We start from the raw sequence: 16816 nt of genomic DNA on the forward strand, positions 1-16816 counted from the left end.
CGATTAACGAAAGTTCATTTCCGCGGAAGAATCCAATAATCGAGACATTAAATAATTTGCACACGAGAATAAGATACTATACAACTATTTAACATGTACAAATGAATTACCTCAAACATACATACTTACTCGTTTCGAACAAATTAATTTGGAAAACAAAGGAATATATATGAATAATTGTTAGTAAAACGCTTCTTAATTTGTTGTAATATACTAAAAAATTTTCTTAACACTCTGAAAAGTTTTTAAATTGACACCATGTTTGTCTGTATTCCAAAAGGAATACAACTACCCCTTTATACCTTCTTACTAAAACGCGTTAAAGCAAACCGTACGCTCAAAATCTTAAAGAGAACGAAATTTAGCTTACTATACACCACAATGACATAGTCGCGTTTTTCACGACATACTATTTGAATTTACCGGCGAGAAATACAATGTTTCGTCATTTCACTTCGCCTATAAAATTTCCTGCGTATGAAGTTTTGATATCTCAGAACTTACATTTTTCAAGAAATTGCCTAAATTTCAGTGACTTTTTGTACCATAACGAACCTCTCACTGATAAATATTTTGAGCGTTTGGTAAGGTTTTTTTATTTAACTGTACAACGTTGATAAATAATTACAAACTTCATCATAAACACGTCTACTGATATGTTACGACCATCGTGAACACCAAGATAAATTTATTCTCAATACAGAGACAAGGATATTTTTATTTATGACATTGTGAGATTTGCCTGTCTCACCTAAACACGCATCATATGTAAGATTATTCAAGGGAATCAGGATTCTAGCGGAAATCAAAAGAATGTAATCCAGGGACAAAGGCCAGACATGGAAAACACAATAAAGAACATAAAGTAACAAAAATAAAACACACAAGCAAGAAAGTAAATGAGAAACTCGGACTCCACTTAAAACTGGGAGCATGGACCACGTGCATCCGTAGGGTAAGCGTCCTCTGCTTTTCTAGAAACACCCACCGAGTTGCTCATAAAAAGTCAAGTGCGGGGTAGACGAAAGAGGGCACATTGAATAAATCAGTTTTCATGGCGTAGATGGATACACTGTAACGATCCATGATGACAACCATAAGACTTCTATAGTGATGACTTCAATCTTGTAGTAACATAACCCTGTTCCAGAAGCCTAGTTGTAAAAAGTCTAGAGCGATAAAAAAGTCACAATTAATCGTTTTATAACATCTTGTAAATTCAAAGGATTTCGATAGACTGGGCGTTTTGAATTGGCTTTCTTATAACAAATTCAATGTTAAAAGTGAGAAAAGGAGTGAAACACCGTCCGAAAAGGCATGACAAGGAAGTCTCAAACACCCTGTGCAGAGCCTCGTGGAAAAGATCAAAATCGTACCCTTTGGTGTACGAGATTTCTCTGTTTTGCACTCCAACCGATGTTAGATTCTTGATTTGACTTTCATAGATGGTGTTTCCGTATCTTGCATATTCAACTGGGTGTTAATAGGAGACCCAATAACTGAATATATTAACCCAACCGATGCAGAGGACCTGGAAGCCAACAAGCTTAAAGGGAAACATAAGCTCTTAAAGAAGACATTTGTGCCATGGAATGTTTATTAAGTGTATCCAGTGTATTGACAACAATAAATGACATATTGACAATAGATTGGTCAAATAATATAACACATAATGCCTTATATCTAAATTATAAACGAATACAAAATGGCATTACTTATTTAACTATTTAAGAACTCTATATAAGTAGATGGTGATTTATAAAACTTTCACATCGCTTACATGTGATTTTAGATGGTTTCTGTTTTTACTGAAAATGAATGTGTTAATATTGTCCCCAGTTCATTGAAAATTTGGATGTTCACATTTGTATATGAAAGACGTAATTTACTAATAGTTAACGGCCATTACTTTCTCAAACAACAACTCTGACCACCAGTTAAGTAATCATTTAGATTAAAAACCCAATTATTTATTAAATACTTACTACAAAAACAGTACTGGAACAAACTCATACGAAATACATGGTTGAGCTCCAGTGAATCAATACGTATACATGGAACACTTGACAAAATCTTGAAGCATGTTTTCTACGGAAATAGTGTTGCACAAAACAATATCAAAACATATTTGTTACTTTTTTTCTTAATGATATATCCAAACGAAGAAGTCCGTACTAGACAAAACTCAAGTACTCAAATAAGTATTCATCGTTCACTCTAAAATTTTGTCTTTTTTTATTTAGACGTTTCTTGTCGGTTTGTTACTGAAACCCTTTTTAAACAATTATATTTTAGGTTTAGATCTCCTTATATGTATTTAATTTAAATGTTACTGATAAGAGATTACTCCTTGAAACATGTGTTCAGCATATCTAAATTTGTAATTTTGATATGATTGGTATTTTTGTATTTAAGTGCACCGTTCATGACAGATAACTTTTGTAAATTCACAAAAAAGATCATCGAACTAACAGTTATAAATGTTATGTTTTTCCATGGCAAAATTAAATTGTGGAAAGTATGTACTGAACTTTCTTGTGAGCAGCAACATATCTTGCACGGAAACCCTACCGTTTATTTTGACATGATATGACACGAAGAACACAGTGCGGTCTGAAAACTATTTAACAGAAAGAAAGATATTGCCCAAAATACGAACATACAAAATATTATTGTTTTTGAAGTTCAAATTCATGTTTTTCTGTAACTGGTAGTTGCCAACTCAGATTATCTATCTTCCAGCGAATATTATTCTTTATTGATGGATAATGGTCACCCTATAGGCATGGAGCTATGCATTCTTATTGATCATAACATTTGTAGCAAATGACATTTCCTCAATTGTATTTCCGAATTTGTCTGTTTGTTGTCATAAGTGGTCATCATGGCGACCGTCATGAGACAAAGACAATTGATTCCACCAGAAAAAGACAGAAAATTAGTGTATAGATCAAGATGTATACGATATCATTACTGACACAATATATCACCTTTGAGACAAGATTTTAACGTGAGGTTATTAGTATGCAGTTAGATGGAATAAACGTTAACAAATTGATACGTCAGTCATAGCACCGATTTCCATATGTGAAAGAGTCAGTTCATTTACCTATGAGTCATTTTGTTCCGATGATCAGAGCACTCTCATCCATTTCTTAAAACATCTATGTATGTTACACTGTAACGTATCATTTGAATGTGTTCTTTATGCATGATTATCTTATGTCTCCGATGCAGTTACTTTGGTAAGTTAGTAAGTGAACATCATTTTTATTAACTTGTTGCGGAAGCTTATAAATAAAGCATGGAACAATCTGACAGAAGACTATTAAACTTAATGAAAACTAATATTTATATCAAACAAAACAATTTTTACTACATAAATATACTTAATTTGTAAAACAGATTGTTTGTTAATTTAAGAATATTTAACTTGTTAAACAAAACTCAATACGAAAAAATATTTTACAAACAAAATTATTTTTTATAGAATTCTTTATATTACATATCTAAGTTAAAATGGCATTATGAATGATGTCATTCCATATATACAGTCAAATGTTATTTAACATACAGAGTAATTCACTTTTGCGGGACTCAAAAATTATCCAAAACACATTTTTTCTGCGAAAATTTTTGTAACCGGAAATTAACGGCCTATCAACTTTATCACCTTTTTAGTGAAAAAAAAAGTTATCAGGGACCATCACTCCTTTTCAGTAAGTTGGAAAAAAGTCTCTTACACCAGTGTCTATAACAGACTGATTCAGGAGGGAAATAATCTGCCCACGAGGGACAAAACCCGTGTATAAAAATAAAAGAAATGTGAAGGCTATGATATTATAAAATATTGTCATCTTCATGTGCTCAATGGTCATGCATTCTGACACTAAAGTAACGAGTGTTTTAAATGATCCTAAAATAGACATCTATTGAAGTAACCATTCTGTTCGATTGAATTTTTAATACATATTTACTAAACACAACCATAATTCAAACTTGACTGCAAGTCACAGGAGAATTTCATCACATTTAAAGTCTAAATGAAGCTGCAAACCGCTAGCACACTTAATGGGTATCGGATTGTCGAGTCATGACGATGCGGCACTAGAAACAAATTGCAAAAGTCTAAAGGATTGTACAACAATACCGATAAAGATGTTAATACACTAAAATAAAACAATCTTAAATGCGAAGGAGTGTGCGAATAAAAGTTCTTTGCCAATTGTGAATACATGTATTTTAGGTACAATTTTCATATATTCATAAGTTAGTTTTCGATAACAGGTCATATGTAAAACAAAACGTTTTGATTCGTTCTACTATTATATCCAGCTAGAGCTTTATGACCTTTTTGTGAGAAATGACAGTTGGTGGTATCTTTTAAATCAGACTTTTTGTCAGGATTTAGATTTTATGTTAAACGTAAAAAGTATTCAATATGAAGTGGATGATAAAACATATCTCGAGCTCGAGAAATTTCGATATTCAATGACACAGTGCTACAATGACAGACATGGCCGAAAAAAAAACGATTCATGTACTATTATCAATTAGGAAATATGTTGTGTTCGCTGATGAACCGGGTAGACTTCATAATGAAGTCACGTGACTAGATGAACGTTATGTTTTGGCCTCTATGAAAGACAAGTCACCATTATAAGTAGTAATTTCTATCACAGGTTTGTCTGAGTCATTGTCTACAACCCTCGGCTGCTGACTCCGCTGCTTTCTGTGCTATCTTTTCAGGGGTCAGATACGGATGGTATCGGTACATCGCGGATGGATAATGAAGTCCATTATTCTCTGTTGACGAATAAGATGCACTTGTTGGAATCGAGTCCCTTAGTCGTAAATTGCCTGCTCCTAGAAGAGGGTGTAATGCCACAGTTGGAAACACTAAGTTCGAGTTTGCTGCTGCCATTCCAAAAAGTCCGCCATATAATGTGTATAAGGATCTGTCATTTGGTAAGTAGGCTGATGATCCCATTACAGATGATGGTAATGGGCGCCACAGTGGCCATGGCTGGTGTGGAATGTTACCTTGCTTCTCTGAACCGTCCTCTGAAACGAGTCATTTAGGTCGTGAGTTTTACTTGCGCTTGCGTGTTAAGATAATGCACGATCCTTTAATTACGATTACCTCATTAAATGAAATAATCTTTTATACTTTTCATATCATTATGCAAAGTTTTATCTGGTTAAAGCAGTATTTAGAATTTTACTTTCCTACTCATAGCATCTTGCTAAAAGGTGAGATCATACGTTGTAACAGATAAATTTATAAATAGACATTTAATGTATCGGAAAGATATTTAATATGAAAAAAATGTTAAAAAATAAAAGAGAATAAATGTTTACCCTTTGCCATATATTCTCTGTGTTGTTTTAGTTGTTCCTCTATATCTGATTCTGAGTAAGACCTCAGTGGTGATCTGGCATAGGTGTGCTGTTGTATGAAGCTTTCCATACTCTCTCTGTACAGAAAAGGGTATGAAGGACAGTCTGTACTAAACGCCGAACTGTGGAAGTAGAAATAATAAACAAATGACATTCGAAAACGATTTTGGTTGCATGGTTAGGTAAAAATAAACATTTATCATAATTAAATTAAGTAACTATGGGAAAAAACTGAAATTTGTTTGTCATTTCTTCTCATTTCATAAATAAAACAAGCTAATTTTGAAGTTCGCCTTGATTTTTTTTTGCCATAACGATAAAAAGAACGGATATCGGGGATTTACAAAAATGCACCTGCGTATAACCTAAATTACCAAAAAGTAAAAACTTTCTAAGTTCATCAAAAAGGTCAAGGTGCATGTAATTATAATGGAGGAGGCAAAATGTTTTATAAAAACGTCTTTGTAAATAACTTTCATTTCAAAACATACGCTAAAACATAATTCGTTTAATATGTTGGACAGTTACATTAAACCTATAAATGAAGTTGTTCGATTAAGCATATTTTCAATAAATAATTACCTTTCGAATTCTGTTAACCTTGTTGAGTCTCTAAAACCTTTTGCAAACGGGTTACTATCAATCTTCAGCTTTGTGATCTTTAAAAGTAAAACATTAAAAATTGATTGATTTTCATCAAATATTGGACCAATGAATACATACCGTATACATTACACTTTGTTCCGATATTATGTCTCATGTATAAATGAGTTTAGATTTGCAATAACATCAGTTAGATGCAATCTATTGAATCAAATGGAACCTGTTTAAATTTATTCTACAACTGTACAACAAGAAAATTATCTCACTTAAATATAATTTTTTACAACAGATTCGAAGAAAAAAATAAAACAATTCCAACAGCTTTCCATTTATTTTTCTTCTGTTTTTGTCCAATCCTATTTTTTTTCTATTTAATTTATGCCAAATTTATCGATAGCGTATTTGTCATTATTAACATGTTCGTGTTTACAAATTTTGACGATTTTAGTATTGATCTGTGTATGTTTTGAGTAGTCAAAATTTAAATTTTAGTTGTCAGCATTAAAAATTCTTACGTTTATTCGTTGTCTGATTATCTAGTAAGAAAATATGCAATAATGATAATGAATGTGAACTTTTTATTATGAAGTTTCTCCCGTATAAACTACTGTGTGAATCATTTTATTACAAATTTAAGACATAATTACCAGTTGATTCTGGTAGGCCGTAACTGCAATAAATGTACTCTCTGGAAATATGAACGTCTTAAATTCCTCCGCATCTAAACTAGATACAGAAGTTTGGTTTGTTCCCGTGTCTTTTTTCTTCACAATGTGGATTCTTGGTTGGTATTTATGCATAGAATTGAGAATAATCTGAAATTTACAAAGATACACAGTTGCAAACAATTAACGAAGTTACGTTGAAAAGCACTTAATGTGTTTACGAAACGTGAAAATATGGAGTGAATTTCTTGTTAATGGGCGAAATAGTTATCTAGTTACCGGTTTAACGCTCAAGAATAATTTAGAGTACCCCTTTATGAAATCATTTACTGGTAATGGCAAAGATTTTATTTGAAAAATTATTGCAAGAAGAAAAATCTAGCGGATTAAAAGACTAAACGGATACATGTCTAGATATCAATTACCCCGATGGACCAGTTTTAAATCGTTCATTTAATTACAAATGAAGACTGAAAATTTTTTAAGGAAATAATGTTTAAAACCTATTTTATATTTTCTGAAATGAAAAGGAATATCAACAACTTTTTAAAGTCTATGCAGTGTTTTGATGCATAACTTGTATTCTTCTTACCTGGTTGTTTTTATCCAGCATATTATTTGTCAATTTGAGTTTTTCGAAAGAAACTGTCTGCTTCGTCAACTGTTCTCCAGTATAAGGAGAGTCTGGGTGCATGTAAAGGCGAGTTGGTAGCGGTGGGTCAGCTTTGCCTGCGACGAGCCATGAAGATCTGTGGTAAGCGTATCTATACCGTTTATTGTCAACAGGGACAATGTCCATCAGAACCATGTAGCGAGTTTCTGGGTCGATTCCAGTGAATGAAACTCGTAATGTAGGAAACATACGTCTAAAATAAATGGCGAGAAATAAGTAAAGATGAAATCGAAGTCAGTTTGGTTCCTTAAAGTTTTACTTTCCAGGAAAAACAAACCGACTACGCGCTGAACATAATTACAAGACATGTGTTAAACAGTCCTCACATCCTAATCAACTACAAAAATGTATTATTCTATGGAATTTAAGCCTCATAGTCTGAACTTGGAACAATTCTGAATTGTGTAATATAAGGAAAAGTTTTTGCCCAACGCTCTTCATGTAACACTATTTCTTCAGTCAAGTTGTAAGTGTTCTATGTTTGCATGTTCATTATCACCAGAAAACACAGCATATCTATAACAACATATCTCAAAATGCTACTATAAAGTTTTGGAAAAAGTATGATACATTCTAAATCTTTCATTATTTTATACATGAATCAGGTAATACATTAATTATTTGATATGTACAGTTGGATATTGACTTTTTAAAACCAATGATTAAAGAAAAGTTAAATTTCAATTTTAGGGAGATAAGTAAAATTTCATAATACATAACAGGCGCTTTATAATTAGGACGAACACTAATTGTAAACGTTAGTAGAAATGGATCTGACTATTTTGTGTACAAAATATATCCTTAATAGTATAGAGTAGTTGCTGTGTGGGTAAACCATAGTGGGCAAACTGTCATATCATTGGGTATGAGAACAATTATCAGAAAACGCCACCAAACAAAACAACAAAAATCATAGTTGTAATTATAAATAAAATTGCATTGAATTTCAACAGATATTCTTACAAAGTTATATATTTAATATTCACGTATTAGTAGATCTTTTTGTATTCAAATATGATTTACGTTTTGTAAGGTGTGTTCTATTATTAATTAAGATATAGAGTCTTTAATATAAATGCAAATGTTGTTTTAGTTTAAAAAATATCTCTAATCAAGTTTACCTTAATCGATTACCAATTGCTTTAATACATTGGTTACAATTCAATATTATGTTCCATATATTAAAAAAACTTTTTTCATTTCGCAATTGAGGGTATATTATAAAAGCACGCTCTGAAATAGGGTTTCAAAAATATTCTCGATGAAAAAATTGAAAACCTCCGTGTTTACTTTGTTAATACGTGTCAATATATAATACACTTTCAAAATGAACATGCATTTTGCTATAATACAAATGACTATTGACACACATGGTGCGTTAGTTAACATAGTATATATGAAGTTTTCATTCTATCGTATTTTGTGTTTAGAAATATTATTGAAAATTGAGCTCCCGATTACATTGTTTTTGCTTGAATTAAAACACGTGTTATCACAAGAGCTTTGTTAGAGCTAAATGATTTAGGAAAATATATCATCGACAAACGCATCAAAATGCAGTCGAAATACTATCAAATACCAAGGCATACAGAGATTACACGGATGGCCAATATAATCAGCAATATTAAGCACATGGACGGGACCAGGTGTTACACCAAAAATTCACAGAATAGCTATTGTAAGTGCAGCATTTTACATGTGCAATAATTATCAATTAAGATATCGCCCACTATGCAGTTCAGGTAAAAAAGTCGAACCTGTGCATGTCAATAGTTGCATGTCACAGGCAGAAGAAAAAGCATATGGCTTCATAACACTCAGGAATACCGTCTGACACTTCAGAATATATCGTCCATACTTATATCTGTTTATTTTGTAACTCATTGACGCAGGTCGTATTTCAAAATATTAGTTTATACAATACAATTGAGAGAAAACCTGAATAGTAATAATCGGAGGATGACAAATACCACATGGTTGGGATATCAGGATCCTGTGCGTTATTGTTATATACACCTGTCACAATTATTAGAATGAATATGTACTATGAAAAATATTAATATCTTTTATAACAATTGCATAATTATCACTGCATGTTAAGGCCCAACAACTTCCATTCTCTTGCTGATTTGAATTATCTGGGATATATCTTGGCTTTGGAATCTTACAAACATTTTTGTTCAAAAATCACTTTTGATAAATGATATCCGTTTAATCATTACTTAACCACTTTTCACAAAAGATTTACACGAATGGAAAAGTGTAAAAGTGCAAAAAGATAAATAACAATTAAGATCGTTAACTTTTGAAAGACCGCCTGTGGAAATCAACTTTTGCGCATGACCATGATTTATTGAATTGAACCCTGTTATCATTAAGTCAAAGTGCCCATGGATCAACCCCTTTAAGAAAATGATGGAAAATGTCTAGCAGGGTGGCCTTCCAATAAGTGGGAGAGTAATTAATTTTGATATATGACAAAATGCTAATTTTGAATTTTCATTATTCTTATTATATATATGTACTGCACAGTGCATCAAAACCATGCTGATAACCCGTATATGTTTTATGATTGATGACAAATTAAAAGAATGATGTCCAAAAAAAAAAAAAAAAAAAAGAAAAACACATTAGGTAATTAGAATAAAATTTACATCATATCCCAGAACACAAATGCTGCAGAACTCTTCGTTTTTTGGTTTTTAGAAGTACGTAGATATAACTGCCATTCATGTTTCAAAAAGTTTTAAAAAAATTGCATGGTTTGATATTCATAAAAGTGCAGGAACTTAATATGTTCGGCGGTAAGAAATGGTCATTAATAAACGTATTCTATTATAAAATGTGTCTACTCATTATCAAATTTTGTCAATTAGTAATAAGATTTTCACAAATATAGAAAAAGAAATTTTAATTGTAACTTATAATCGAAAACGGCACAGCTTTTGATCCTTTCTGTTGAATCGAACAATATTTTTACCGACATAACTTCACATACAAAAAGAATACAGAAATTGATGAAGCACTTGAAAGTGTAATTGCACTTTGTGGGAAAAGATGAAGAAGAAAGATAACAATTCGATCAATGTGTGTTTTCAGAAAGAATTAGATTAATTTGAAATATCTTGATTCCCTTGGATTTCTGTATTCCCCTGTCAGTTTTTCGCATTTAGAACAATTTGTATCACACAATAACTCGTCCTTTTGATTCACTGATATGGAAATGTGATTAGATGAAAACATAGTCCAGAAATGACTTGCGTATGAATATTCGTCTCCTGACGCATTAAAATGTGTCAGTCTGACAACTTAAGCGAACTATTTACAAGGCTACGCTAAATCTGTTCTTGTATCAAAGCAAATGTATTGAAATCGTCGAACATTATCAAAATATTGTTGAACGAGCGAAAAAAGAACATTTCGGCTTGTCAGATTCAATTGTGGACAAGAACAGACATTTTTGTTTAGTTTTAAGGAATATTGAATTATAATGATTCCGAAACTCGTTAGATTAATCCAGAAAATTCCATAGTACTTCATCCTGTTACTTTTGTGACTAATATTTAAATCGGTAAAGGATCCTATCTTTGTAAATACATGCATCTGTGCATGTATATGCTTTTGTTTTAACCAATTTTCTAAATAAGAAATATTAGATTTTCTATTGTTTATATACAATGGATAAAAAGCAATAAATTATTATACGAGTACCTGTTGGTTTTTGTAATGTTCATAAGATCCATATATGTTTTGTTCCTGAATTTGTTTATCATTTATCAAATGCATTATACACATAAGTTCATTCTATGTATTTTTCATTCAACGGTCGAAGCTACAAGTAAGTTTCAGTTAAATATCAAAACTGTTAATGCACTTAAAAAGCGATACTATAAAAATTGTATTCATCGCTTGGTATTTAAGTAAAATGCTCAGAGGACCCACCACTCGTCAGTTTTGACCATACTGTCTTTTGTTAAGCCAAATAGTTGGTTTCATTGTGAATACGATTAACAGTGAAAACCAAAACTTTCCTCGAATAATAAGATTCACGAGCGCTTTCGTTTAAATGCTTTCTTTATTCCTAGTTGTCATTTAATTATCGGTTAAATAATTAACTTAATGCGAATGATTCACCTTTCATGCTGTGTTTAATCGACTCGGACGACGGTATGTCCGGATTTCGATGTTCCTTCCCTGTTTGTTTTCGGATTTTAATAGTTTTGCATCGTTGGTGATGTACCGGAAGCGAGCAATCCTGTCTGTCTGTGAGATAACAGTTCAGCACATCAGAAAGAATCCGTTTTTCACTAGGGTTTAACGTGTAAATTAACTGTCAACGTTTCAAAGTTCCGCTGACAGTACTAACTATTGGCTGTATTGCAAATAATTCGTCAAACAGACAAACATAATAGTTTGCATCCAGACAATAATACATTTTCGGCCATAAGACCGGCTGTCGCAACAATTTAAATTAATAACAGTATTTGAAATTACACCTTTCCATAATGAATCGTTAAATTGGAAGCTTAAAAAGGAAGACATTCAGTGTTTTCCATCTGTGTCCTAACCAAACAATGCCGTTGATTGGGATTTTTACAATTTATTAGCTTTAGAAATCAAAAACAAATTTTTACTTAGTACTTAAATAAGACAAAAATGTCACTGGAAGTGAAATTAAATCTTTCAATATACTGTAAAAATTGCATTTTTTTTTCTGTGCAATAAAGTCAGTATGCATTATCATACATACGGCAATTGTAAACACAAAATTCTGTGAAAACCATCATAACCATTTCATACAATATTTCACCTTTTTTTATTATAAAACTGACCGTTATCAAAATTACAGTGTTTTTTCAAGAGATTGTTCTGGAGATCATGTTTAAATTTTTGAACATAATTATAACCTCATTTTTTGTTTGCACAAAAGTGTTAAAGTATTTCTGTGGATGATGACGACAATCAATTTTATAATAAAAATTAAGAAACTCATTCAATATACAAAAGAAAAGCCATTTTATTTTATTTATCCCTGATGTATGTTTAAGATCATACCTGAAAAATTACTTGTATCTATGACAATGATAGTTGGGCATTTAAATATGGTTCTTTGCAATTCCCAAAAAGTCTTAATTTCGCAGTTTTCCTATATAATCATGCTTACACAACACATTTGGTCAGGTTCAAACTTTAGATAAAGTCAAAAATGTTTGTCAGTCTTTCTATTTCTAGTTTCTGAATGATAACTAACTTTTTCAGTGATGATCGATGCGATGCGAATGATATATGGTGATTTTTCAAACCCCGGCTCGAATTATTTTTGTGTATTTCAAAATTTAAAAAAAAAAAAAAAAGCATGACCATTATCATTTAATTTCTACATCTCATAATTTGTTCTCTGATCAAACCTTTTTTAAATTCAAACAAGATAACAAATCAAGGATGTACCATTTTGGTTAAAAATGTTATGAGATTTAAGAAATAAAACTTTTAAGCGTCCTCTATGTACGAGAGCACTTACAAGATTTCACAAATTTTGACAATAACGTCATATATTTTAATTTTTACATTTTACTTATTTTGTTCCAGTCATGGTAAAAATAAAAGGTAACATTGAAATGTATTGCCATAATAATTGACATCTAGTTTGAATGAACAGTATAGAACTTATGATAATATTAACTTTAGTTTGTTCATTTTTTAAGTTTAAAACAAAGTTTGTTATAAGTCTTCCTAAAATTCTTTTCATTTGTTTGAAGTTTGTTTGAATTAAAATTGGTTGATTTAAACGTAGTATTGACTTTGCATTAATATGCTACAAATTATACTTAGACATATAATACAGCACCACTCATAGGAAAGCAGTAATTGTTTTTACCTTGTACTGCAAAATTGCCATTTGAACTATACAGAAAAACCAACGGATATGATCAGCGGTTAATACGTTCACTTATTCTCACTCACGGAGATTAAATGCGGTAAAAAGGCGTAAAGTCGTAAAATACAATTTGTTGACAATTGGTTTTGCTTAAAAGTGAAACCTTGAGAGTTAATCAGCAATTGAGCTTTGATGATTTAAGTGTGAAGTTTGGATAATTATTTTGTGAACATCAGATGATTTCGATAATATTGAATTCCATTGATTTCTCGTGGTTTTAGAAATAACTAATATAACTGTGGTAGAACAATATATTATTGGGAGAAGTAAATTTTCTTATATTTTAAATGATAAATATATCACGAATATAATACATAACTACCCGTATTTTTGTAATACTTTTAAAAAGGATTCAGCTATATTAGTTGATGTTTCTGATTGTATTCAAAAATGGAATTCCACTTTCAAAATATAGATTCTGTAAAATTTGAAATTTAATATTTACCACTATACTTGCTAAAAATATATTTTGTTTTGTACATTATTTTGATATATCTACATTATATGTACAAATTGAAAAGTATATGATATGATATACCATTGGTCAGATCTTAAATCATCATTCTATTTATTTTTTTCAGTATATATTAAAAGACGGATTCAGTACGATGGGATCATATATACAAAATGTGAAGGTGGAAGTGATTGAAAGAAAAATGCAACACGCTGAATATAAAGTAGTACCCTCAAGTCAACATGCCAGATGCAATCTAGCAGTTTTTTCTCTCTTATTCAGGTCTTTGACAGGTTGTTTTAAAATGTCATTGAATAATATGATTATAAATGATGCTGTTTATTTTAATAAATATACTATTATTATTATTATTATTTCGTTTCTGTCACAAACAAAACATGTTTATGAAATTATAAAGATATAAATTGAATTGAAATATTTTTTTTCACTAGAAGACCAGTACAACAAAATAAAACAATATTTGATATGACTTGAACATACCTCCCAGTCTTTGTAATTATCATTTCAGTTCCGAGCTCATGAAACTTGTCCCAAAGATCTTTCGTTTCAAGTCGGCAGTGGACATTCTCTAACTCTTTGCTTAAGGTCGGTGATGACGTAGTAGAGACTTCATTGTTTTCAAGGTCTAGAGCTGCATCCTTTTTTCCTGGGGATAAATCTGGAAGACTGGGGCTTATCGGCATAAACGCTGGTTGAACTGGTGAGGTATTTTTACTGTCTATGTATTTGTCTGTTATAAAACAGAATAAAATAAAGTATGATATGAAATATTAATTCTTTTTAGATGTCTTTGTACTATGGTTTATAAAAAATAGTAACTTATGTTTGTGTACAGAATTACAGTTAATGTCATTTTAACGTTAAAGCAGTGATTTTACAATTAAGACAAATTTAATCACGTTTTATAAATATATATTACTACAAACGCTGTAGATTTAAAAGTAATATATTTTCAAAAGTGTTTTGTACAACTATGTATATATCGCATCACCATTTATAATAAGTTTTTTTTCATGCAATGATTCTTACCTATAGGTACTATATTTGATGAATGTTGTTCTTCAGATATATTTGGTATATGTCCTATGCTATTATTGTCCGAACTAGCACCTCCACCGCCGATTATCGCAGCAATAGAAAACGCAGTTGCTTTCGAAGAAAGCGGAATTGGCATTTTATTTTGTTGTGATAATCCACCGTGTAAACCATCTAACCCGTCCATACGAGAATTGTCATCATTTTCCATTTTTTCTTTTTCGGTTTAAAAATATTTTTTAAAATTCAAAATCACTTTATTGTTACATTCAATGAAAAAAAAATCATAAATTTGTCAATATCTATTAATATAGTGCACTTGCTTCTTTCATGCGACTGTTAGTTTGTTTAAATAAACTGTTGAATTAAGTGTTTCTTATTTGTTTAACTGTCCGTCAAATTTACCACGTATCAATAACAACAACATCATCTAAATTGTTATACGGAAAAAATTGTCTTTCCGTTAACGATTCCGAATAGTAATTTTGTAAAACGCCATTGTATTGGTGAATTGTTATTAAGCCAGCCAATCAACAATTCATGTAGGAGTGGTCGCGTTTAACAACCACTTCGTATTGAATAGCAGTGATATGATCTATTTCAACGCACGAGCAGCCGTCATTTACACATAAAACCGGCAACAGTGTTTCGAGTTTATTGATAAATGATTGAAGTGACTAATCGTTTGGTTTGACAATTATCTGATGGCGAATTTATTATGTGAACAAAGAACGAATATTTTCTATCAGTGATTTGGTTGTTGTGAGATCATTGTTGTCTTTACTGTAGTAATAATGTGGCTTTTTATCAACTAAATGTAATCTGGATATTTTAATTTAATTTTTAGGATTATTAAAAAATAATTACTATAAGGTCAAAAGATATTTCATTACTGCGATTTTCAAATTTATTAAATTTGCTTGCAGAAAATTATTCTTTATACTAATTAAGAGAATGATATTTTTATTTTTATGTTACGTGAAAATAAAATGAAATATTTCACCTCCCTTTATTATTAAAAACATTGCCTTAATGTACATAGATTTCATATTTGCCGAAGACGAAATAACAATTTTTTTTACTCTTAAGAATTTACAATTGGTTTAAAATGAAGGTTAAAATGTTGCCATATATTAAAGAACACAGTTAACTATATTGCCGATCAATTGTTAAAGTCAACAACAAATTGTTTTGCCAATAATAAATGTAAACTTTGAAATATTTTGTCTAATCGTTCAATATTATGTTTGAAAAAAAAAATAATAATCCAGAAATGGAACTGGTTCAAATTTGTACGACAACTATTTTACCTCTGTTGTGTTCTTTTTCTATTTTTCTTTTTTTCGTATTCTTTTTATCACATTTTGCATAAATGGCAATTTAGTTTTGTCAACTGTAATGGTTATTAAAAATTTTTACATACTATAAATTCATGTATATATAATTGTTGTTTACCTTTGCTCACGTCTGATCGCTTGTTTAAAAATTAAAATAGATTTCATAATTACCAAAGAGGAAAAAGCAACTATTTTTTGCATTATTCAGAATTTGGTAACTTTTTAATTTTTTTAAATGGTAACCAATATTGTCGTGGTGTTTGATGAGTTTTGTCTAATGCCTGTTTGAATTATTGTTGTTTTCATGTCAATCATATGTCGTATTTTTTCAGTGTAGAACTATGATTAAATAACATACTCTTTTTGATAAGGTTTACATCTTAACCGGTCTACGATGATCCTGCATCGTAACAATCTGAAGTATGCCAACTATTAGACTAATCGAGGAAAGAACTTATCAACTAGAAGTAATGTCCACCCAAGTAAAGCCTTCCAAAAAGCTAGCGGTCTCTAGTTTTATGTAATGTTGAGAATACAATTTTATGCAATTGTTTATTCACTCGTGTGAGAAATTCTACGTCTTTCCCTCCTTCCCCTGGGAACAGACGGAATTTCTCACACTCGTAGAAGATATCCTAGATCTTACTACGCATTCGTTTATGGACCTAATAACCTTTTAAGTTACTTTCT

General features: G+C 30.8%; 1 protein-coding gene across 1 annotated transcript; it reads right to left on the minus strand.

Annotated features, from left to right (window-relative positions):
* Window positions 1-3328: 3328 nt before the first annotated feature.
* LOC148617328 (T-box transcription factor TBX20-like) lies at window positions 3329-15213 on the minus strand. The gene is made up of 7 exons (XM_088584960.1): window positions 14784-15213; window positions 14235-14484; window positions 7261-7534; window positions 6651-6818; window positions 5983-6059; window positions 5362-5522; window positions 3329-5064 (listed from the first exon to the last, which is right to left on the minus strand). Exons 1-7 carry the CDS (start codon window positions 14998-15000, stop codon window positions 4694-4696), a joined length of 1518 nt encoding a protein of 505 aa, XP_088441086.1. The 5' UTR covers window positions 15001-15213; the 3' UTR covers window positions 3329-4693.
* Window positions 15214-16816: the final 1603 nt, after the last annotated feature.

Source organism: Perna viridis, chromosome 5, assembly GCF_037379345.1.
Source record: "Perna viridis isolate PV_CMFRI_1.1 ecotype Kerala chromosome 5, ASM3737934v1, whole genome shotgun sequence".
Lineage (NCBI taxonomy): Eukaryota > Metazoa > Mollusca > Bivalvia > Mytilida > Mytilidae > Perna > Perna viridis.